The sequence below is a fragment of the Vigna umbellata genome, chromosome 4 (genome assembly GCF_029865625.1).
Source record: "Vigna umbellata cultivar VRB3 chromosome 4, Vumbellata_1.0, whole genome shotgun sequence".
Classification (NCBI taxonomy): Eukaryota; Viridiplantae; Streptophyta; class Magnoliopsida; order Fabales; family Fabaceae; genus Vigna; species Vigna umbellata.
The window spans coordinates 47,365,476-47,391,304 of record NC_142168.1 but is presented as its reverse complement, the minus strand read 5'-3'; the positions used below and the strand labels follow the sequence as shown (position 1 = coordinate 47,391,304).

Genomic DNA, 25,829 nt, shown 5'->3' with positions numbered 1-25,829 from the left:
TGAAACCGCAAGGAACCAGACAAGGGCGCAGTCTCAGCATCATCATGTTGACCAGGCCCCTACATATTGATCTCGATTGAAGAAACTCTCACCATCAATGTCAGCAAGCTTCTACGACTTTACAGATAAATATTTTGATATAACCATCTTAAATTTAATAAAAGGTTTAAAGAATAATTCTGATGTATTATTTCAAAGAGTAGAGTGTCATATATATACATTCAAGGATCTTATAATTCTTCATCTATTAAAGGAATGACAGGTGCACAAATATGCACAAATTATAATAATATCTAAATTATAACTAACACAATATTTGATTGCCTAATATCCTTTAATAGAATATTTGGCATATCTTAACACCCCCACTCAAGTTGGTGCATGGATATCACACATTCCCAACTTGAATAGAGACTCATTAAATAATCTTCTTGACACTCCTTTGGTGAGAACATCAGCCAATTGCAATTATGATCTTACAAAAGGAAATGAAATTATTCCAGCTTCAAGCTTCTTTTTGATGAAATGTCTATCTATCTCCACATGCTTTGTTCTATCATGTTGCACATGATTGTGAGCAATTGCTATAGCCGAAGTATTGTCATAGTACAAACTCATAGCTTCATTTTGTTTAAAGCCCAAATCTGATAGCACATTTTTAATCCATAAAAGTTCACATACACCTATTGTCATGCCTCTGAATTCTACTTCAGCACTAGATCTTGCTACTACAGGTTGTTTTTTACTCCTCCAAGTTACAAGATTCCCTCTTACAAAAGTAAAGTATCCAGAGGTAGATCTTTTATCATCTTTTGAACCTGCCCAATCTGCATCGATGTACCCTTCTACCTTTAAGTTTTCATGATTTGAGAACAAAATTCCTTTTCTAGGAGCAGACTTCAAATATCTCAAAATCCTTTCAACAACATCCATATGAAGCTTCCGTGGGTCATGCATAAATTGACTAACAACATTCACTGCATAGGTGATATCTGGACGTGTATGGCACAAATAAATTAATTTTCCTACCAGCCTTTGGTATCTTCCTCTGTCTATGCTTGCTGAATCTGTGCATTGAAAAAGTTTATGATTTTGTTCAATTGGTGTATCAACTGGTTTACTCCCAAGCAGCCCAGTTTCCGATAGTAAATCAATAGTATATTTTCTTTGGCACAGAAAAATATCATGTTTTGATCTAGCTACTTCAATACCCAAAAAATATTTGAGGTTTCCAAGTTGTTTCATCTCAAATTCAGATGAGAGGTATTGTTGTAAACTAGAAATCTCATCTTGGTCATTTCCTGTAACAATCATGTCATCTACATATATAATCAAAGCTGTAATTTTTCCTTTTTCTCTCTTAAAAAATAAGGTGTGATCAAAGTTACTTGCTCTATAGCCAAAAGCCTTCATAGACTTGGTAAACCTTCCAAACCATGCTCTTGGGGATTGTTTTAATCCATATAAGCCTTCTTTAATTTGCAAACCTTCATTCCAATTGAATCAGTCATGCCTGGTGGAATCCATATAAATTTCTTCTGAAATTTCTTCGTGTAGGAAAGCATTTTTCACATCAAATTGTAGAAGAGGCCAATCTTGGTTTGCAACTAGCGACAAAAGTATTTTCACAGTATTGACCTTGGCTACTGGTGCGAACATCTCTTGGTAATCTACACCATAAGAATGAGTGTAACCTTAAGCCACAAGTCGTGCTTTATACCTCTCAATAGTTCCATCAACTTTATGCTTAATTATAAAGATCCATTTGTAGCCCACAGTTTTCTTCCCTCTTGGTAAGGACATAAGATCCCAAGTGTTATTTTTTTCTAAAGCTGTCATCTCCTTAACCATTGCTTCGGTCCATCTAGGATCTGTCAAACCTTCCTGTACATTACTAGGAATAGAAATTGAAGATAATTGAGATACAAATGATGCATATGACTAAGATAACCTATGAGATGACACATATTTACTAATGGGATTTTTAACTTTGTCTTGGAGGTTTGGTTCATATTTAACTAGAGGTTGACTACGGTTAGAACGAGGTGGAAGAATATATTGAACAGTAGTAGACTCAGTGTTTGGTGTGGTGGTGGTCTCACGCAGAGAAGAATCAATTCCATGATCAATTTCATCTAAATTAGTATTATCAGAGATAAGATCAGAAGGTACCTCTAAATAGTCAAGTTGAACCTGTGGAGAAGATTGAGCCAATTGGTTATGATCAGAAGACACTGTATTATCCAGAAAAGAATGGTCCATATTTAGGATTGGCTCACTTCCTGCAGAATGATCCTCACACAATAATTTATCTTCACAATCAAACATACCAACATCATGATTATGCACTTCACTTTCATTGCCTCCCTGAAGTGGAGAATCAACATAAAAAAATTCATGCTCATTAAATTACACATCCATAGAAATATAAAATTTCCTTGATGGTGGATGGTAAGCACGATAACCTTTTTGAGTTGATCCATACCCAACAAAAACACATTTGATCGCTCGTTCTTCAAGCTTTGTACGTTGATGTGGGTGTAAGTGAACATATATAACACATCCAAAAATATGAGGTGGTAAATAAACTATGGGAGGAAGGATATAATGATCAGATAACACATCAAAAAGCCTTCTAAAGTTAAGCACACTAGAAGGGGTTCAATTAATTAAACAAACGGCAGAGCTCACAGCCTCACCCCATAAATGAGATGGGACATTACCATCTATCAAAAGTGATCTTGTCACCTCTAATATATGTCTATTTTTCCTCTCAGCCACTCCATTTTGTTGTGGTGAATAAGGACATGTTGTTTGATGCAAGATGCCTTTGGAGTTCATGAACTCTAATAATTCAGTCTTAAAATATTCCCCTCCATTGTCTGATCGAATGACCTTAATAGATGTGTTAAATTGTGTAATAATCAAATGATAGAAGGAACGAACCACATCACACACATCACTTTTATATTTAAGCAAATATACCCAAGTTACCCGAGTACAATCATCAACAAAATTGATAAACCATTTTTTTCCATTATGTGTAGATTGCGGGGCAGGTCCCCAAACATCTGTGTGAATTAATGAAAAAGGAAAATCAGTTTTGTTATTGCTTAAAGGAAACACAACACGATGATTTTTTGCCAAACACAAGTTTCATAAAAAAAAATCAGAAATATTGCATTTATGAAATAGTGATGGAAATAATTTTTTTAAATAACCAAAAGAGGGATGTCCCAATCATCTATGCCACAACGAAATTTCTTTTTTCTTTTTATCTTGTATGTGATCGTTCGCAAGACAAGTCAATCTTTTTTTATGGTTTGATTGTGAGACATTTTCAAGATAATACAATCCTTTACTCTCTCTCTACCACTAGCAATCTTCTCCTTGGAATGGATGTTCTGAAAAAGACAATGGGTTGGGTAAAACAAGGCAACACAAGAATGTGATTTGGTTAACTTGCTGACGGAGATAAGATTACAGTTTAATGTATGAACAAATAAAACATCAGGAATCGATAAGGAGGGTGAGAGGGATATAATACCTATACCTTCAATAGGAGATGAGACCCCATTGGCATTAATAATAACAGTTTTAGAAAAATTAGAGAAAAAATTATTAAATATATGAGGATCACAAGTCATATGATCAGTAACACCCGAATCAATTATCCAATCACTACCCTTAGTAACAACAGAAAGATTAAGGGCAAAGTTAGATATACCTGACTTGGTCACAAATCCGGCAGCAGTAGAAATATAATTCTTGGAATCAGCGAAAGTTCCAGAATCATGTTTCTCCGATTGATTGTCATCGGAAGAAGCCATCATAAATATTCAATGAAAAAAAGCACTAATTCCTATATTGTAGAGGATATCAGTGTTGGCTCTGATACCATATTAGAAAGTGGGTTTAAGCCTAACTCATCCCCACAAAACCGACTTGTAAGGTGAGGTTTGCACCTCACTTATATATTATAAATTGGCCTTATCTCTAGTCTATGTGGAACTTCCAACACACCTCCTTCACACTGAGGTATAGACATCTCGTTCGTGATGGTAGAAATTGGGTGGTCCGATAACGACTCGATAACGGGTGGAATAGAAGAATAGAATGTCCACATAGAACTCGTTAGGATAGACTCTAATCATGACTCTGATACCATAATAAAAGGTTTAAAGAATAATTCTGATGTATTATTTCAAAGAGTACCATATATATATATATACATTCAAGGATCTTATAATTTTTCATCTATTAAAGGAATGATAGGTGCACATATATGCACAAATTATAATAATATCTAAATTATAACTAATACAATATTTGATTGTCTAATATCCTTTAATAGAATATTTGGCATATCTTAACAAAATTCACTTTATATTATATGATTTAATTTATACTTCTAAACCATTTGGAATATTCATGTTATCCATCTTAACATATAAAAACATCTCCACGGTGGGCGTCAAAATGTTTCGGTAGGGATTTGTAGAATTGAGAGACTAACCTTTCTGACATGGCTTTGTTGCTTTCCAATGCTTGAGTTGCGTGTGCCGCTCAGTTTGACTCTGGATGCCGTTTGGTTGGACTTTGGATGGGGGGAATACCTCCAAAAGGCACTTCGACGCTCAAGTTAGGAGCGGTTTTATGAACTGTTTATCACAGTTTAATATTTAATTCCTGATTGGACATAAGTAGAACGTAGTGGAGTTTCACTTAAATGTACCTGGCTTTTGGCCCTGTCATTGTATTTATAAGTGCTTCATAGACGAAATAATAACAAACTTACCTGAAGATTCGGTTAGTTATTCATCAACAGCTTTATCAATATCTCTAATCATATATCTTTGGTTATTTTAACTGTAGACTTTTGGCCCAATAATGATTAAACATTGGTCCAGTTATGACCCAACATAATTTGAACTGGTTGAACTTAGTTGGTGTAGAGTATACTCTATACGGTACAATTAAGAAATTTATTTTATTATTTATTTATTTTGTAATCATTTAATATTGTTGTTTATATTTAATTTCCTGCCATATGTACATAGAAGTTATTTTATTATTTTATTTTATATAATTGTTTTATTTTTAAACTTATTTGCCTTAAAAATGAAATATGTTTGTGTACTATTTTTTTATTCTTAATTTTATCCTTTTAGAATTTTTAATTATTTAATTATTAATAAAGTTTAAAAAGATATATTTTATTTTTATTTTTTAAAATAACATTATTAGAAAAAAATATGTATTTATCAATAAAAAAATTCTTTTGTGCAAATATATTCGAACGCAGCTCCCTCCAGAGACAACATGCTTCACCCAGACGAATACACGATAATGTTATGCAAATATATTTATATAATTCATAATTAAACTGATTTTGAAAATAAAAATAAAAATAATTAGTAATTAATTTTATACAACTCTTAAACACTTTTATCATCAATACTATACCAAAATTAAATTATTTAATATTAAAAATTGTAAAATAAAAATAAAAGATATTTTTCTTTTATCCGTGTTTTACACTCCTTACCTTGGTGAATACTAAGGTTTTATGTATATCCCAAGGATTATAACAAATCTCTCTTTGCACTAAGGTTGATCATTTTCTTCTCTCCAATAACGTTTCTCTCTCTCTTTCTCCCTTCTTTATTTTTCTAATGATAAGAGTTTCTATATAGATAGGAGGTGTCTCTCCCTCTTGCACAGTCTTTTTATTTTTCTAATGACAAAAATTTCTATATAGATAGGAGGTGTCTAATATAGTGACAACTGTGTATGTGATTATTTTTTCTTGTGTGAAATATATACATAGATACTGTATTTATAATAAAGTCCCATAAATAATAACAACCAACTAAAATAAAAAAAATTTATCTTTAAATTTTGATAAGTTTCTAATATCTTCTATCTTAATATTTTTACTAGATAATATCTGTAACATCCCAAAATTATACAGTCATCAACTATATACTTAGAATAATTACACGTATCAATAACCCAAAACAGTCTTAAAACACAGGGATCGACAATAACGAAAGAGGATGAACGACCGTAAATGAAGAATAATTTAACGAGCGCTTACAAAAGATAAGGACGAACGGTTTACAAAACAAATACCGAACGTCCAACTATAAACAAACCATAAAAGAGCGCTCGCTCACAGCCGCTCGCTACTCTAACTACACTAACTAGAACCGAACGCTCACTGTTCGGCCTTCACTTCAACTTCTACCAGATTTTCTTCAGCAAGCAACCCTTCTTCAAGCCTTTGTTCAAGGGATGCACCACCATCTGCTCACACCCACAACGGATGATCATCACATTTTGACAAGACGGAAAATACATGGACAGTAGACAACACAATGGAAATGCAAGGGTAAGCTTATAATATTTAATTTATACAATCAACACATACATTTACATTTCAATTCGTACAAACAACATGTGACTTATCCAATAACAAACATAAAAATACATATATATATAAGACAGACCGTCCGGACTGTATGAACCGTGTAGCTACAGGCGTCCTTGCACCCGAGTGGTGTGGTAACTGGGAAACTCTCAACAGCTGCCACTCGAGGTAAATCCTTCGCCCCTGCTAAGTGAGGGATACGAAAGACCTCCTGCCATTCCCACACATGACTACCCCTTCTACGTGAAGATGAGTATCACGGAATATCAGGATGGACCAAGCCAGCATTAGCATGCCCACAGTCATACTTTACAAAACTTCAATAATCAATCATATCTGAGACGTTCCTCCTTGGAACGCTCGTTAAAATCCATTTCCAATAATTCGTTCAAAATATCATTCGTCCATATTAAACATTTCTCATATTCACATTTTCATTCTATGTTCCACTTTCTTAAATACACGAACGTTCATCACTCAATCAATAGGGACTAACATGTTACAGTACTCCTACATCCTCGTTTCTGAACAAAAGAAACGAACCATTTATCCACTCAATACGTTTCAACACTTAAAAATTTGAAGGTACTGATCTTAGAAGATATGGATGATACTTAGAAAAATTTTAAGTATAAAGACTCCAGGTAGAATCCAAAGGATACAGTCAGTAAGAAAATATTTAGATACACAACCAAATATGATTGGATTTCAGAAAACAACACTGCCAGTCAACGAACGAACGTTAATTAACAATTTGGACGAACGCCAGTTACGTTCGCTCAGAATTCAATGATAAGGACGAGCGTTCAGTTATAAAACCGAACCCTCCTTGGACGAACGCTGGGTCAATGACCGAGCCCAAATCAGAACGAACGCTTGGTATAAACCGAGCGCTATCTTGGACGAACGCTTCGGTATAAGACCGAGCGCCAATTGGGACGAACGTTCAATATAATGACGAACGCTCTGTAAAACGAACGTTCGACACAAGGTCGAACGACATTAAGGACGAACGCTCGACTTAAGGCCGAACGTCACGTATTTATAAAGTTTCAAATATTTATCTATACTGAGCTGAAACGAACGCTCATTCACTAAATTGGGGACGCTCGTTCTCGAGCAGAATTCATTCCAAATGAACGAATTCCAACTAAGTTATTTTAATGAAAAACCGAACGGTCTATGACCGTACAGTGACGAGCGTCATTCATAAAAGGGAAGATTAAAATTCCAGATTTCTCAAACTTAACAGAATTTTCCAGATTTCATTTTTCCAACTTTATAACATTCATTCCAGATTTAATTCACCTTCAACATCATTATCATACAGTTTCAATATCCAAATCCTTCCAAATATATCATAAACATACTCCATTCATACATAATCAATTCAACATGCTTTTTAATCAAGATCAACAACATATATCATACATAAAAGTCAGTGTTCATCCATAACAGATCAATCAAAACCAGAATTCATATCAGATCTCAGTAACCATTCATAACAGCTCAACTTCATGAAATTCATACATGCACAATAACAGTGATCATCCATACAACTCAAATCTTATATTCTTCATTCATGCAACTCAGATCATTCAACATACAGTATAAATTAAACATATAAGCTTCCCTTACCCGGATTGCAGTGAACTTTTAACAGTATAACTTGCTTCTGTCCAACTAGGGCTTTCTACCCGCTACGCTCTTCCTTACGCTCCTCAACTAGGTTTAACCAAAGAGAACTCAGAAACTCAGATTTTATTCTTTGCATGCAACTGAAACAGTGTTCCTAGAAATTCTAGATCTAGGTTATGGTTTGGAACTTACCAGTTACAGGATCAAAAGAGGTTCGGATCAAAACGAAGCTTACTGGCCCGTGAACGTTTCTATGGTTTCAGAAAACTGATTGAAGTTGAAAGAAGTGAGAAATGGTAGAGAGAAGATGAGAGTTCTTAGTGAGAAGTTGGAGAAGATGGAAGGTTCCTAGAGAGAAGGTGGGGAAGTCGTAGAGAGAAGGAGGAGAGAAAGAATTTTCCAGAATCAAGAAAGGAGTGTGCGTGTAGAGCGAGGGATGAGTTTTTCTGAGAATGCATGCCTTGTTTCCAGTGCCGAACGAACGTCCGCTCCTCGTCAGCCACGTGCATTCCACTAACGTTTTCCAGATTCCACTCGCAGTGACACCTGGCGTTCTCTAGTGAACTGTCGTGCTCTCCGAGTGACACGCAAACTGCGCTGCGTTTTCCCCACTCCAAACTCCATGCAGCGTGACACCTGGCGCAAGCTGTTGGAATGCTCCTCCCTGCTGCCGCCACGTACGCTGTTGAAGTGTCTAGTTCTCCAGTTGCCACGTGTACTCCAATGTACGTTATTTTCCAGGGTCTTACATTCCCTCCAACTACAAAAATTTTCGTCCTCGAAAATCTAGGTATATTAAAGTGTAGACGGAGTACTTTGTCCATGCTAGCAAACCTTCAACTTATCTTGTAATGTCGTCATTCTTCTCGTTCCAGACCACTTTCACCCATCTGATGGATTTTCACTTGAACACTAGATGGGGTATCTCCAATACCTACTGGTTGGATTTATACAATCGTTATCCTTAAATACGAACGTGTTCTAGTCCTTCTAGTCCTAGCACATCAGACGAGTCTCCAATATATAACCAAAGTGACGATGCGTGAAAACTAAATGAGGATTAGCCAATTGAGAAGACAATGATATCTTCATACGCTACCGTCCCAAAGCGTCTACAATCCAAGAACATTCGGCAGCAGCTTCCTAGGACAAGTGACTTCGTCCCACACACATGTCTTTAGCAATTCTTCAATGTTGACTGGTTCCAACTATAACGAACGGTTATGTTTGGGTAAGGACTAAAGATTTATGGGAAGATGATAAATTACAAGGGAACCGTGAAATAAGGAACCAGTAGATGATTTTGAAATAAAGAGACATTGGATTTGAAAGGTTAATGGATTGGTAACATCATACCGAACGAGAGAAATTATCATTAGGAAGAGTCACAAGTTTTCCAAGAGGAAAAGAATTAATATTGAAGTATTTTACTATTGGATTAGAATGTTGAAAGGATAAACAGAATCAACAGATGAGAGAGAACATAAAAGATTAATCTGAATATTCCGGAATAAATTGATTATGGAAACTAAGACAAGTAGATATATATATATATATATATATATATATATATATATATATATATATATATATATATATATAGCAAATTCAAGTAAAGGGTATAAATGACGAACGTTAAAGGACAAACTAATCCGAGCAGTCAAAGAACCCGACCCTTAACAACCTAGTATAACGGATTCAGAATAACCTTGGATATAAAGATCGTAGGCCAACTTTAAAAGGAACAGGATATAATCAAACGAATATTTAGTGCCCTGAGAAAGAGTGTTAAATAAGACCAAGAGTGGACATTTATTTACTGGTAATTTGGGACGAACGCTATTTAAGTACGTTCTGAAATTCAAAGTATGGACGAGCGACCGGTATAAGACCGTACACTTCTTAGAACGAACGCTCATTTCGAAACCGAGCGCTTGTTAAGAACGAACGCTCGTTTCAAGACCGAGCGTTATTAATACGAACGTTCAGTGTCGAACCAAACGATATTTAGGGCGAACCCTAGGTAGTTGACCGAGCACAAAAATAGAACGGACGTGCTTTTAGAACGGACGTTCGGTGTTAGACCGAACGCTAACTTAGGACAAATGCTCAGTCTAAGATCGAGGGTTCACTTGGACGAACGCTCAGTATAATACTAAGCGCTACTTATGACGAACGCTGGTGAACAAAACCGAGCGGTCTAAATACACTTCAATTTATTTTCAATCGTTGGACACGCTAGGCTGAGCCGAACGCTCAAACCTAACCCTTCACACAAAGGACGCTCGTCTCAATCAGAATCCTTTCCAAATAAAAGAATTCTTATTCTAAGTCATTTTCATGGGATACCGAACGCCAACATCCCATTCACATTAAATCTCTCCTAAGTTAGTCAATTCTAGAAAATAACACTCTCACTAATCATAGTAATAAACATCTATCTCACTGGTCGGATATCTAAACTAACCCAATTGTTGGTGTTTACACTGTCTGACCGAACAGCTTCCTTATCACAGTAATTAAAACAGTGTACGGCAAGGCAATTCATACCACAAGAAAGTGCGGTGGATGAATATACCTGAGCTAGCCGCCTCCGCTCCAGTTATCGCATATACACGCCCAACAGCTTGGGCTCGTCCACCTCTCCCTTGCTGATTCCTTCCAGCGTTCGGTGGTCTCATCACCGCTCGACCACTCATGTTGCACTCGTTCTCCAAATGTCCATTTCGTCCACACCGGTTACAGTATTTTCCTCCCACCAACTGAGGACATGACGAACGGTAGTGTGGTCCTCCACACTGGAAACAAGTAACGTTCCCGTACTGTCCGGCTTGTCCAGCAGGAACTAAAGTTTGAGAACTGCTCGTGCTAGATGGCCGACTAGGACGAGGGTAAGGTGTCCTTCTCGGAACGGTACCTCCCCGGGATACTATAGGTCCCCTACTAACTTGTTGTTGCTTCTTGTGTTGTTCAGCTTCTGCCATATTTTTCTCCAAAACTTTGGCCCTCTCAACCATGGCAGGAAACGTTCTTATGCACAAACTTGAAACCATAACCTTCAAATCACTTCTTAGACCGTTCTCAAACTTCCGACACTGCCACTCCTCACTGGTTGCCATAGTATTGAACCGCACAAGATGTTTGAATTTATTGGTGTATTCGGAAACTGACATACCCCCTTGAACCAACTGTAAGAACTCAACTTCTTTTGCAAAACGAACGCTGTCAGGGAAGTATTCTTCATAAAATTTATTCCTGAAAAACTTCCCACGTGACTGGTTGTTGAGCGTCCGTTAAGATGGCTCTAGCGCTCGCCCACCAGTGGCTTGCTTCTCCCGTCAACAAGTACTCAGTGTAGGCTAAACGGTTCTCATCCGGACACCTCTTAGCATTGAAGATCCTCTCCATATCCCTTAGCCACTGGTCTGCCTCATCAGGAAGACCCTTTCCATTGAACTTTGCCGGATGATGTTGGAGAAAACTCTCCAAGCTCCATTCTGTAGCAGGCTGGGCAGCGTTAGAAGAGGACGCTCCTGGCGCGCCTCGGGTAGCAGCAAGAATATCCATCAGCTGCCTCTGAGTTGATTCTGAATTCACCCGCGAGGCCTCCAAACTTTGCATTGCATCCTGATTCTGCCTCATCAAAGCAGCGTTTTGCTCGATCAAGGTCGTGTTCTGTTGTTGAAGTCTATCAATCACAGTTTCCAAAATCCTAGTGTTGTTGGACGTGTCAGTTCACTTGGTTGGGGTGGAGGAGGTAGCCTAGGTGCCATTCGTTCTCTGAACACAGAGGAAAACGAACGTTAATTATGTTCCAGAGTTAAATAATAATAACTCATTAAACATACAGTAAGCACACAGCAAAAACGCAGTGCACTCATAACCCTACAGCGTCCTTTAAGAGAACAAAACTGCTCTGATACCAATAATGTAACATCCCAAAATTATACAGTCATCAACTATATACTTAGAATAATTACACGTATCAATAACCCAAAACAGTCTTAAAACACAGGGATCGACAATAACGAAAGAGGATGAACGACCGTAAATGAAGAATAATTTAACGAGCGCTTACAAAAGATAAGGACGAACGGTTTACAAAACAAATACCGAACGTCCAACTATAAACAAACCATAAAAGAGCGCTCGCTCACAGCCGCTCGCTACTCTAACTACACTAACTAGAACCGAACGCTCACTGTTCGGCCTTCACTTCAACTTCTACCAGATTTTCTTCAGCAAGCAACCCTTCTTCAAGCCTTTGTTCAAGGGATGCACCACCATCTGCTCACACCCACAACGGATGATCATCGCATTTTGACAAGACGGAAAATACATGGACAGTAGACAACACAATGGAAATGCAAGGGTAAGCTTATAATATTTAATTTATACAATCAACACATACATTTACATTTCAATTCGTACAAACAACATGTGACTTATCCAATAACAAACATAAAAATACATATATATATAAGACAGACCGTCCGGACTGTATGAACCGTGTAGCTACAGGCGTCCTTGCACCCGAGTGGTGTGGTAACTGGGAAACTCTCAACAGCTGCCACTCGAGGTAAATCCTTCGCCCCTGCTAAGTGAGGGATACGAAAGACCTCCTGCCATTCCCACACATGACTACCCCTTCTACGTGAAGATGAGTATCACGGAATATCAGGATGGACCAAGCCAGCATTAGCATGCCCACAGTCATACTTTACAAAACTTCAATAATCAATCATATCTGAGACGTTCCTCCTTGGAACGCTCGTTAAAAATCCATTTCCAATAATTCGTTCAAAATATCATTCGTCCATATTAAACATTTCTCATATTCACATTTTCATTCTATGTTCCACTTTCTTAAATACACGAACGTTCATCACTCAATCAATAGGGACTAACATGTTACAGTACTCCTACATCCTCGTTTCTGAACAAAAGAAACGAACCATTTATCCACTCAATACGTTTCAACACTTAAAAATTTGAAGGTACTGATCTTAGAAGATATGGATGATACTTAGAAAAATTTTAAGTATAAAGACTCCAGGTAGAATCCAAAGGATACAGTCAGTAAGAAAATATTTAGATACACAACCAAATATGATTGGATTTCAGAAAACAACACTGCCAGTCAACGAACGAACGTTAATTAACAATTTGGACGAACGCCAGTTACGTTCGCTCAGAATTCAATGATAAGGACGAGCGTTCAGTTATAAAACCGAACCCTCCTTGGACGAACGCTGGGTCAATGACCGAGCCCAAATCAGAACGAACGCTTGGTATAAACCGAGCGCTATCTTGGACGAACGCTTCGGTATAAGACCGAGCGCCAATTGGGACGAACGTTCAATATAATGACGAACGCTCTGTAAAACGAACGTTCGACACAAGGTCGAACGACATTAAGGACGAACGCTCGACTTAAGGCCGAACGTCACGTATTTATAAAGTTTCAAATATTTATCTATACTGAGCTGAAACGAACGCTCATTCACTAAATTGGGGACGCTCGTTCTCGAGCAGAATTCATTCCAAATGAACGAATTCCAACTAAGTTATTTTAATGAAAAACCGAACGGTCTATGACCGTACAGTGACGAGCGTCATTCATAAAAGGGAAGATTAAAATTCCAGATTTCTCAAACTTAACAGAATTTTCCAGATTTCATTTTTCCAACTTTATAACATTCATTCCAGATTTAATTCACCTTCAACATCATTATCATACAGTTTCAATATCCAAATCCTTCCAAATATATCATAAACATACTCCATTCATACATAATCAATTCAACATGCTTTTTAATCAAGATCAACAACATATATCATACATAAAAGTCAGTGTTCATCCATAACAGATCAATCAAAACCAGAATTCATATCAGATCTCAGTAACCATTCATAACAGCTCAACTTCATGAAATTCATACATGCACAATAACAGTGATCATCCATACAACTCAAATCTTATATTCTTCATTCATGCAACTCAGATCATTCAACATACAGTATAAATTAAACATATAAGCTTCCCTTACCCGGATTGCAGTGAACTTTTAACAGTATAACTTGCTTCTGTCCAACTAGGGCTTTCTACCCGCTACGCTCTTCCTTACGCTCCTCAACTAGGTTTAACCAAAGAGAACTCAGAAACTCAGATTTTATTCTTTGCATGCAACTGAAACAGTGTTCCTAGAAATTCTAGATCTAGGTTATGGTTTGGAACTTACCAGTTACAGGATCAAAAGAGGTTCGGATCAAAACGAAGCTTACTGGCCCGTGAACGTTTCTATGGTTTCAGAAAACTGATTGAAGTTGAAAGAAGTGAGAAATGGTAGAGAGAAGATGAGAGTTCTTAGTGAGAAGTTGGAGAAGATGGAAGGTTCCTAGAGAGAAGGTGGGGAAGTCGTAGAGAGAAGGAGGAGAGAAAGAATTTTCCAGAATCAAGAAAGGAGTGTGCGTGTAGAGCGAGGGATGAGTTTTTCTGAGAATGCATGCCTTGTTTCCAGTGCCGAACGAACGTCCGCTCCTCGTCAGCCACGTGCATTCCACTAACGTTTTCCAGATTCCACTCGCAGTGACACCTGGCGTTCTCTAGTGAACTGTCGTGCTCTCCGAGTGACACGCAAACTGCGCTGCGTTTTCCCCACTCCAAACTCCATGCAGCGTGACACCTGGCGCAAGCTGTTGGAATGCTCCTCCCTGCTGCCGCCACGTACGCTGTTGAAGTGTCTAGTTCTCCAGTTGCCACGTGTACTCCAATGTACGTTATTTTCCAGGGTCTTACAATATCAATTATATATACTATTATTATCTAACCATAATATCTAATTATATACTAATATCTTAATATATCTTTTAATTAATTATATAATAATATCCAATAATAGGTAACAATATCCAATAATATCATTTTCTAATATTAATATTTCTTTTAAATATCAAGATTATATTTTCTATTTTCTTTCGACTACTTCCTAAAATAACAATAACTAAATCTTTAAAAAGAATTTATATAATATCTTCTTATGAAATTCGCACGTTATTTAATTTGCATATTTTTTTTTTCTACCCTCCTACTTTAATTTCTTACATAAAAAGGTAAGTATACACGTAATAATAGTAATTTTCAAAAAAAAAAAATTATCCATCCGCCGTTATGTTACTTGCACACATTAACTCTCCCTTCTTTCTTGCAGAAGAAGAAAAAGAAGAAGCAGAAGCATGATCACTCTCTTAAATTGGTGAAGAGCACTGTCATACACTTCATTGCTAACAGTAAAACCAAATGCCTTCAATTCTCAAATGTTTCTCCTTCAACTCATCACCTTCTTCCTCAACCATTCAAAACCCTTCCCAAGGTAACAACAACACCATCTCCGACGAGTACCACCACGCCGTACACACCACGTCTTTTTCAGAGATTCGCTCAAACGTCGAGGCCCAAGCCTACCACCTCAAACCCACGCGCGAGCGCGTCCAGCAAGCTCTAGCCCACTCCAACCCCGAGAGCCTCACACGCCTCTTGTCCGCGTTCTTTGAACACACTGAAGCTGCCTCTGACCTCTGCCTCAACCTCCACCACTCCGTCCTTCACGCGCGTGCCCTCCACGCGCCGCTCCTCGACCTCTTCCGAACCCTTGACCCTTCCCACCCCTCCCAAAACGACTGCGTTCGCGCCCTCGACGTCTTCCACCCTTTCCACACCCTCCCAAACCCCATCCCCGACTTCCACACCTTCTCCGCCATCCGCACCGACCTCTCCGCCCTCAAAACCACCCTCGACCGACGCGCCGCCAGATCGCTCAGGAATCTACGCCTCTCCCGCCGCGTCCTCCGCGGCTCAGCCGTCTGCCTCGTTGTGGTCGCAGCTGCCGTGATTGTCGCCACCGTGGCCGTCGCGGTGCACGCTGTGGTTGCAATTGCTGGAAGTGGTGCCGGTTTTGCTCTGCCGGTTTGTGCCTCTGAGAAGAGAGAACTTGCGAGACTGAGGCAGCTTCATGCTGCTGCCAAATGTGCTTACGTTTTGAGCAACGATCTCGGGACGATCGACGCCCTGGTGTCGCGGCTGCGCGCGGCGGTGGAGGGGGACAAAGTATTAGTGAGCCTTGGATTGGAGAGGGGGAATGAGAGGTATCTTGTGGAGGAAGTAATCAAGCAGCTCTGGAAGAGTCACCAGGGGTTTCTACACCAGGTCGAGGATCTTGAGGAGCATATTTTCCTCTGCTTTTATAACATTAACAAGGCAAGGCTTTTGGTTCATCAAGAGATATGCTCTGATTCAACTTCTAGTTCTAACTCCTAACCAATTGATCAACCCTTTAAATTGTGTTTCTCATTCATAGCTGCAGCTGCATTGCAATTATTTAGCCAATGCATACTGCTTTAGGGTTTTAATTTGCATTGCCTTCATAATATTTTGATGTTGAAGAACTTTGTGAACATATGTTAACGTGATTATTTATGAGAAAAGGAAATCTATTTATAGTAGCTTCAGGTTGTACACATTTGATGTTATACATTCTATACTATTTTCGTAGCTTTTGTAAGTCCTTTGAGTGATTATAGCCCTGATGTTATGCACTTTTCTTTTGTTTTCTCATTTCTGCGTTTGTTCTGTCCATTTTTGGACATATGTAGATACCAGTCTTGATGCAATTCACAAAATGTTGCTAGATTCTGACCGAAAACTTTTATTTAAAAGTTAACCATGTGCCTCCTATGCTAGATTTCATAATGATAGGGTTACAGTTTTTATGATAATAAGAGTCATGTAAATCAAACTGTGAAATGTGTGACAAAAATAGTAGTAGATATTGAAATGACATCAAAGCCTGCATTCTGGGTTTAATATATTTAAATGGATAAATAGATTTTATTTTAAAGCTTTGTACAAATCTTTTTTAAACTGCACTTGAGATGTTATTCAGAAACGCGACCATGAGATCTTGGAATGTTTGCTATACTATTGATCTTGGTTGTGATTTCTGAAGCATAAACACGTGAGCCTGGGGGGCAAGGGATGAAGGAATGTAAAACTCAAATACTGGCCATGGGGTTTAAGGTAATAGATCCAATTTCCCTACTATTTCAAAAAACTATACTAATGAAACTGGCCAAGACTTTATTTGTTTACTAATTGTTTCAGGAACATTGCAATGATTTAAAAGGACGAGGAAGTTTTACAGTGAAATTATGGGACTTAACATGATTATTGACAAATATTCCAAACCACCATCAAGGAGAGGTGTTTCCCTGCCTTGCCTTGAGGACAAGCTCTTCTGTGGTGGTGCCTATGATCTCGTTAGCCCGTTTCAGCCCAACGCATTGGTATCGGTTAATGACATCCTGAATTCAAAGGAAAGCTTTCAGTTAAGTAAAATTCTTAATCTTCTGATCAAGCATCTTAGGTAACAACAATGGAAGTCGTCTCCCACTTTTATGAACATATTTACTTAAGATACATACAAAATAGCCATAAAGTCACAAACAAGATGTCTAAAAGTTCTTATTACCATTTAATGTACTCTTACATATACATTTGAAGCGTCTAATAAACAAAATTATACTATCAGTTAATCCTCAATCATGCTAAACACAACTTTTATTCCTTGATTGGTTAACTAGAAATAGGATGGAAAAAAAGTAAATAAGTGGTATATATAACTTACTATGATGTATAAAATGGACACAACTTGTGTATAGATTAAATAAAACGACTTATGCAGTTGGCTAAAAGACAGGGCTTCAAAATCACCAGTACCGAACATAGTGATAACATAAAGTATTAAACTAATCATGGAAGTATTGAAGCATTATATACTTAATCAAACCAAAAACATAATCACTTTGGAAGGGAGTCTACCTTGGTGACGATTCCCAACTTCTCTAATTTCTGAACTGCGTCATCCACATCAAAATTGCAGCTCTCCCCAAACTCGTCTTTGATTAGTTCCTCACACCATTTATCGAGGTCCTGATTCACATTACCATATATAGCTTATATGAATGAGTATATCTACAAAACTCTTGTTTCATAAGTTAAAATTGAAAAATTGTAAAGAAAACAAGATTGCTTAATTGATAGTGATGTTCATACTTGTCTATTAGCTTTCCCCTGCTCCATCAGAATAAAAAATGATATTATTACCTCTTTAACCTGCACATAAGATCACAAGATCAGCGTGACTTTTAGATGTTAGCCCTGTGCATAGCTACATGCAGCAAAATCACAAGCTGGCCTAAAACTTAAAACAGGTAGAGCTGCGTATACATATACGTTTTAGTTCCTTGAAGCCTCTGTCATGTAAAATCGTAGCAATTAAAACAGATTAAAAAATATACGTATTAAGTTTGAGTAGAATGTAACCTAATTTCATACTTCAAATTCTCACAATTTCCTCCTGAAGTATGAGTCCCTATCACATATTCCAAATTTCCTCTCAAAATCTAATTGTTTTTTCTGACAAATCCCCTAGTCATATAACACTTATGCCACATAACCTATCTTATGGGAAACTCAATCTTGCAAAATTGATTTATAAAGTGAGTTTAATTATAATCTATAATCTGGTAAATACTTAGGTTTATAAGTAACTTGAATAAAAAGCATTTTTCTAGTTTTAGTCTTTGGAGTCAATATCATTTAATCTTATTTGTAATGGGGATGCCTAAGGATGAGTGTAATACTTCATGATCTACTAGAAATTGATATTTCATGCTTAAGCTGGCGCTTAATGCCTTTAGCAAGGTCATGTGAACTTTGACCAATTTTAGACAGACATGGTTATTGTGGAGACAAATATTTTTCAATTACAGTTTTTCCATCTGAAGCCCTATAATTGTTTTCGTGTAATGGCAAAAACAAGTTAACAAAAATCATGTATACTAGTTTATTGGAAATAATTTAAAAAGGTAAAAGAAAATGTAGTTAAAAAAAGCACATCAAGCTAGCACTTACTTCCTGTTGAATGACATCATCGCATAAATGGAGAAGTGTACCCTTTCCACTGTCCAGTTGTTTGTCATACATTGACTGTGTAATCAAATTTTGGTATTGGACCAAGTTTTGTTGGAACCTATGAGAACTTAGCATTTAGAAGCCACAAAGGAGACATAGACTCATTTACCAAGAACTTGTTAATCCATACTTTTTGGAATTTTGCATGTATATGTGTGTATATATATATATATATATATATATATATATATATATATATATATATATATATATATATATATAATCAATTGGATAATATAGCATAAGTTTCATTCATAAACTTTAACTTCTGGAATTAAATGTGTTATTTTATCAAAGTTGACAACTGATTTGATTAAGAATCTTCTCGTTCCGAAACTAGATGATTTGGCGAAGATTTCATGTTAAATATAAGCATTTTCTTTTTTTTTTTTTTAAAAAAACTAAACTATAACTTTGATTCTCGAAGGTGTATTTACTTTTGCTTAAATTTTTGAAGTATTAAAATTTAAAAAAAGAAAAAGTCTTGGGAGTGTACACTGTTTATCAGTTTAGTTCGGTTGTAGGAAGATTTATATTAAAATTAATATTTGTGTTTAAGTAACAACTTTATTTTAGTATATGAATTCCAATATTAATTATAATTTTAGTTTTTAAAAAATCATTCAAATTTTCAATTAAATTCTATATATAAATGTTATGGTTCAAAGTTAAGTGATGTCAAACCATACCATGAAGTGTCTTTTGAATCTAAATATAGAGTGGGGGACTTTTGGAATAAATAATTGATTATTAAAAAATAATCTCCTATTTGAGAAAAAAAAGTTAATACTTGATTCGAAGATAGATAAAGAGCACCCAATATCTGATCTAGCCTTAAGAAAACTTGAATGGTATGCAGTAGTTGAACTAAATGCAATGCAGGTGAAAATCTCAAACTGATAAATGCAAAGCATATATTTCCAAGGGAAGGAAGCAGGTAACATGCTTACGTGAAATATGTCTTTACAAAATATCCAATTACTGTGGAAAGAATAGCACCAATGACCCTCAAATCAGCTTTATCAACATCAAGAGAACTACCTACAGCAGCCTATGAAGAAAAACATATCAACTGCATAAGTGCAAGATGGCAAAGATCAAAAGCACTGTATCACAAAAACTCAAACCTGTGATTGAAAAACTAACCAGCCCAACTATAGCAGATCCAAGAAACTTGACCCAATCCATTGGAGTCAATCCTGGATTTTTCTTTTCTGGCTGTCAAGTAAAAAGTTGTGACCAAGTCATCACTTATGCACCTTGGGGGAATAGGTAATTGGTAATAACACAACCATTGGATGTTGATGAGATGATTCACAAATGAGGTAACTCACAAGAACTATTTCCATATCAGCCATTGGAATGTTTTTGAAATGCTTCACATAAATTCCTCTTTCTTGTTTTGATTTGGTGCTAGCTGGCCTGATGAATCATTTTCCAACTTAGAATTCAGTAGAATACAACTACTCATGGATTTTTTACATCTTGTTTGATTCTATCCAAGCATTACTTGTATCCTTGTTTTTCACACAATACACTTATATGAGATTTTTCAGAATAGTCTTTTAGGTATTTCTTAAGATGATGATAAAAAAGCATGTTTATAGCTATCATTGTCTTAAATGAAAGGATTTTGTTCTCTCAAAATAGCATGCATATAGATCAGAAATGCAAGGAAAGACTGATAATTTTATACAAAGAGGGATAATTTTCATCAAACTTTTTATTATTTCTTTTAACAGTTCTATAATTTTCAGTCTATATAATACAATCAAATAATTTCATTTTACAAATTAGCATAGTAGAGATCAGAGATACAATTGAGCATTACCTGTAGACAACAATTATCCTATCAAATGTTGGTTCTTGGATTGTGTTCTTGTTCAGCAAACTACCGATTCTGAAAATTAGCAAACAATTTCATGAGTGACAAGATAATCAAACATTCAAGATTTAAACAGTTTTACATGCATGAGCTCAGCAGTTGTGAGACAAAGCAACATGCATTTCTCAGACAAACGAGTAGTTGGATTTCTTGATAGAAAATTGAGATTTAACAAATAAGAATAATTTTCAAAATCCTTTGCAAAAATCTGTATTCAAACTTTATACTGGAGGACTACTGTTAACGTTTAGAATTTTCCAATGCCATACTGCTGGTAACTGTGATGATTCTAGAATAAATAACCATTATTAATATTGATCAGAAGGTGAGAATTTAAATCTTTGATAAAGTGGAAACTGCTAACATTCAGCTTTTACTCTACACAAATCTAAATTAGCAGAATACATCAAAGTGAGAGGTGAATGCTTATTTCAAGAAGAGGCAGCCATAAGCATACTTCAAGGGTGAATGTTGTGAATGAAGTATGAAAAGTCCTACTCCAGAAAGAAAAGAAGATAACAACAACACCACACAGAGATTCAGCAAGACCTCAATGGCATTTTTTCAAGACGTATCCGTTCATATACATCATCCTGATAATCTTCTGACTCCAATTCATCCTCCTTCTTGGGATCCTTTGTCCCACTCCCTTTTGACCTTCCGTAAAAAAACTTCTCCAACCTGCAAGAATCATGTGCTAAAGTTTTCTGCAGAAATAACCTAAAAAACATGCCATGCTGCATCTACAGAAACCATGATTTTCCTAATGAATTCTTCATGAACATAAGTTAATAAAATTGAACTGCCAGTGTGATTGTTCGTTACCCGGTTATTCTTAATACATATGACCAAAACCGTGCTATGAGCATGTCCACTTTCTCCATGATAAAGAAATCAGTCGTTTGCTCAATTCCAATGCCACGTCGAAAAATAATATACTTCACAGCAACAGTATATGTCAGCTTTCCCCTCTCAAAAATATTAAAATCGAGTAAACAAATAATTCTGATTGATGTTTCTATGTTCATCCTATCAAATAAGTAGTTCTGATTCACAAAGTAAATAGGCGCAATTCTTCTTAACAGCACCAAAAGTACCTTGGTGGATAAGTGCCCCTTGTACTAAAATTTAAAGACATACCTTATCATGGAAATCTGGAAGGTTATCTTGCGGATGTGTTTGAAAATATTTTTTCAAAAGAACCTTGTCAAGCTACATCAGCAAAACATAGATCAGCAACTGTTAACAGCACGATCAAGCATTCAAAGTCATCTGGGCCATTTAAGGCACATATATTATGCCTGGATATTGAGTAAAAAGGTAGAAACATTGTTGCAAACCTTGGATTCATTAACTGTAATGGGAAGATTTAGAAGATACTGTCCAGAAAGAGCAATATCAATCTCTTCTTGAGTAGCAATCTTGAAGTTGCTTTTTTTCATGACCTGCGTGAAGTCACAATTTTTCAATCAGTCCTTGAGTATTTTGTTATGCTTTATCTTATTCACCATATACATTTAGGCTAAGCAATTGAATAAATCTTTCACACACCTTATACTAATGCTTGTCTTTAAAATATGAGTTCTTGCTAGTAATTTAAGACTTTTATTCTATGTAAACTTCATATACTATATAATATTATACGCTTGTCAAGTCTTCTTTTTAAATTGGAAAAAGATTGTTTGACAGCAATAATTACCATTTTACAACCCACTGACTGAAGGGTCATATCAAAAGTAAACTTTTGCATTAGTAAAGAAATAGAGAAATTGTATTTGTAAAGAAATAGAGAAAGCGAATGATAACGAAGGATAGTGTTAAATGGGCGTAAAATTTGTTTGGATACTTTAATATTTACCACATTTTCATGTCTATACTTCCTAGCCTTTAGACGAGATGTCCATAGTATTAAGAAGTGGACTTGAGCATGACACCAACAAACAAAAAATATCATTATTAGGATAGGTTCTGTCATTGTTATGATACTATGTTAAAAAGTAAATTTTAAATCTAATTCAATCTTACATTTGTATCCATTTATATATTATAAATTAGTCTCATTTCTAGTCGAGGACTCCGAACAAATAGATAACTACAGAAAATGGAAATTCATGAAGTATTCAAAGTACCTCAAAAAGGTAAGCCAAGAAATTCTGTTCAAGAACATCAACTTCTTCACTAGGTATCTTCTGCTGTTTCAACTTCTGAGCCCCGGATACAGGATCAAAGAGAGAATAGATTTGCTTTTAAGCACAGAAAAGTAAGAGAAAAGAATCAGGCTTCCAACCATATCACTAGACTAGTTGTATCACAAGAAATGGTAAAGAAAATAATACCATCATGTCCTCAAACTGTAGAAGGTACCAAGCTCTGATTGTGTACTCTATTCTCTTGCAGAGCTTCAAAAATTCAACTCGGTCAGCACTATGTTCTGCACATAATACCCAAATCACTCAAAAGTCTACAAAGAGAATATCAAGCTTTTGAAAGAGGCTTGTGGTGTTGTTCATATATTATTTCATCTGAATAAGAACTGCAAACTTTTATCACCACAGATGCACCAACTAATTAGTAAGAATTTAAATTGATTGCACTTACAGAGTCAACATTTATATTGTTATCCAATCATGATTCTCATGTTTGATATAGTTTTTGACTTTTTAAGTAAATTACTTTACAAGTCATGGAGTGAATGGTGATAAGATAAAAGTTTTTTTTTCTTTTTTTTTGCATTAGTTAGCAAGTTTGGTATTTTTAATAGCAATTACTTTAAATTTATATTTATTATGATTTCTAGTTGGTTTACACATTAAAAACCTTTTAACTTATAGTTCTTACAAATTAAACTCTAAGTCATATATTTGAATATTTTCAAACGATTGCAGTTTTAAAGGATTTACACTATCATTGTATCAAAGATTGAAAATTAAACTCAATAATTTTCAAAGATGCTAACAACTTTTTTAATTGCTGCTACAATCATAGTTTCAACTACAATCACTGCTTCACTATTTTGTGATATTGGTGGTCTTTGCAACCATATTGCAGCAGCAGCCTCATCCACTGCTTTTTCTCTTAATTTCTATACATAGAAAAAAACTGCAACAACTATCTGCATTTAAAATTACAATCTGATATTGTTGTCACAATCATATCATATCTGCTTATAATTTTTGGGTAATTTCAGAAACAGTAGCAAAAATGCAAGAAAACAAGATTCATAAACCAGCTAGAGGTATAACTAAAACTACAAGCTCTTACTATAATGCAAAAAACAGACCCAGACAACAATTCTGACTGCATAAATTTAGGAGAGCCTCTACTGAACTCACAATCACGCCAAGAAAAAATATTACCATATAATATACGGGTTAGATTTTATGATTAATATAAAAAAATAATATTTAACATAAAATGACGAATAAGTTCTATTTTTCTTATTGAAAAAAAATCAGATAATAAGGTTTATATGATAACTATTCTATATGCTATCCCTTATAGAGACAAAGGATCCATTTATATTGATGGGATAATTTTTGTTACTTAATATAGATTTCTTAACAAACGAAGACACATATAAGAAATTAAAAACGTATCTAAAAAAACAAAAGGCTGTAAAAATGTGAATTAAGAAAAGAACTTGTTTGGGATTGAAAGGAAGGAGAGAAGAAGAAACATACTGATAAGGTTGGTCAATGTCATGATAAGGTGAGGCTTCAAAACGGGAATAACAGATTCACGTTCAATCCGAATAACTTCCTTCTTGTGATGATCATGAAGCGTTCCTTCCCAACCTGAACGTGTCATTTTTCTTTTTCTTTTTCTTTTGCACCAAACCAAAAAATCAAACAAACTCTAATTTATATCCAAAAGCACAGAAAGAAGAAACAAAGCGTTTCTTCGCAACACATTATGGAATAAGATTCATGCTTCGCAAACTAGGCATAAGATGCTTCACACTGCTGCAACAACCACGCATAAACCAAAAAAACAAAAATGTCTCTGTCATGATAAAATATAAATTTAAAATAGAAAAGCATGTTCATGTTTGAGATGAAACTACCACCACCAACAACGTTGTCTACAAAACACAAATCTTCATGGCCAACCGGTTATTATTGTTCATAGTTTGCAAAGTGAACATACGCTGTTTACGTGTGTGTCGTGTGTCTCGTTGTCAAATTGATTTGTTCAAACATTCTTCTATCTTCTCAAAATAGATTTATTCCTTCTAAGTTTTCTTTTTCTATTTTTTTATGAGTAATTATTTAAAAATAAAAGAATATAATTTAAAGTATATATATGTAACTTTGTAAATATAATATTAAAAAAAATTATATAATATTTATCTTTTAAATGATAAATTATTTAGTTATTTGGAAATAAAAATATTATCTAATAATTTACTTTATTAGTTAAATACATTAAATTATTTTTTTATTTATCAAAGAATAAATTTGTCCAATTAAAAAAATATAGATTCTAATAATATAGTAATATATACTAATACATATTAGTAGTTTAAGTTAAAAATATAGTTAAATATTAATGTGATGACGTTAAGCAGTTGTTCTTTATTAGTGAGTGTGAAAATATTGCATAAAAAAAAGTCATAATTTTGGTTGTATCTTAGTAACTTTTGATTTCAAATCTAAGAACCATCAAAACACATTTTGATAGAAAGTTTATACACAAATCTCTGTAGTTTTAGTACTTGTAATTTGTCTAAAAGTAACGTATATTTTCTATTTATTTATTAATTATTTTTTTAAAATTATTCTCAGATAAGTTATCTCTTATTGATAAATGAGTGAAGTATATGTAATATATTTATGGAGAGG

At 35.4% G+C, this 25,829-nt stretch overlaps 2 protein-coding genes across 2 annotated transcripts; one reads left to right on the top strand and one right to left on the bottom strand.

The window, feature by feature from the left end:
* Window positions 1–15,226: 15,226 nt before the first annotated feature.
* Window positions 15,227–16,586, top strand: LOC124845640 (UPF0496 protein At3g19330-like). The gene has a single exon (XM_047322766.2). It carries the CDS (start codon window positions 15,372–15,374, stop codon window positions 16,386–16,388), a length of 1,017 nt encoding a protein of 338 aa, XP_047178722.1. The 5' UTR covers window positions 15,227–15,371; the 3' UTR covers window positions 16,389–16,586.
* Window positions 16,587–16,736: 150 nt separating this feature from the next.
* Window positions 16,737–24,892, bottom strand: LOC124845639 (uncharacterized). The gene is made up of 15 exons (XM_047322765.2): window positions 24,669–24,892; window positions 23,325–23,419; window positions 23,118–23,231; window positions 22,329–22,433; window positions 22,129–22,200; window positions 21,814–21,926; window positions 21,538–21,669; window positions 20,935–21,003; window positions 20,438–20,525; window positions 20,250–20,321; window positions 20,054–20,154; window positions 19,044–19,161; window positions 18,183–18,242; window positions 17,949–18,059; window positions 16,737–17,431 (listed from the first exon to the last, which is right to left on the bottom strand). The coding sequence occupies exons 1-15, from the start codon at window positions 24,793–24,795 to the stop codon at window positions 17,321–17,323; spliced, it is 1,488 nt and encodes a 495-aa protein (XP_047178721.1). The 5' UTR covers window positions 24,796–24,892; the 3' UTR covers window positions 16,737–17,320.
* Between the last annotated feature and the right edge of the window lie 937 nt (window positions 24,893–25,829).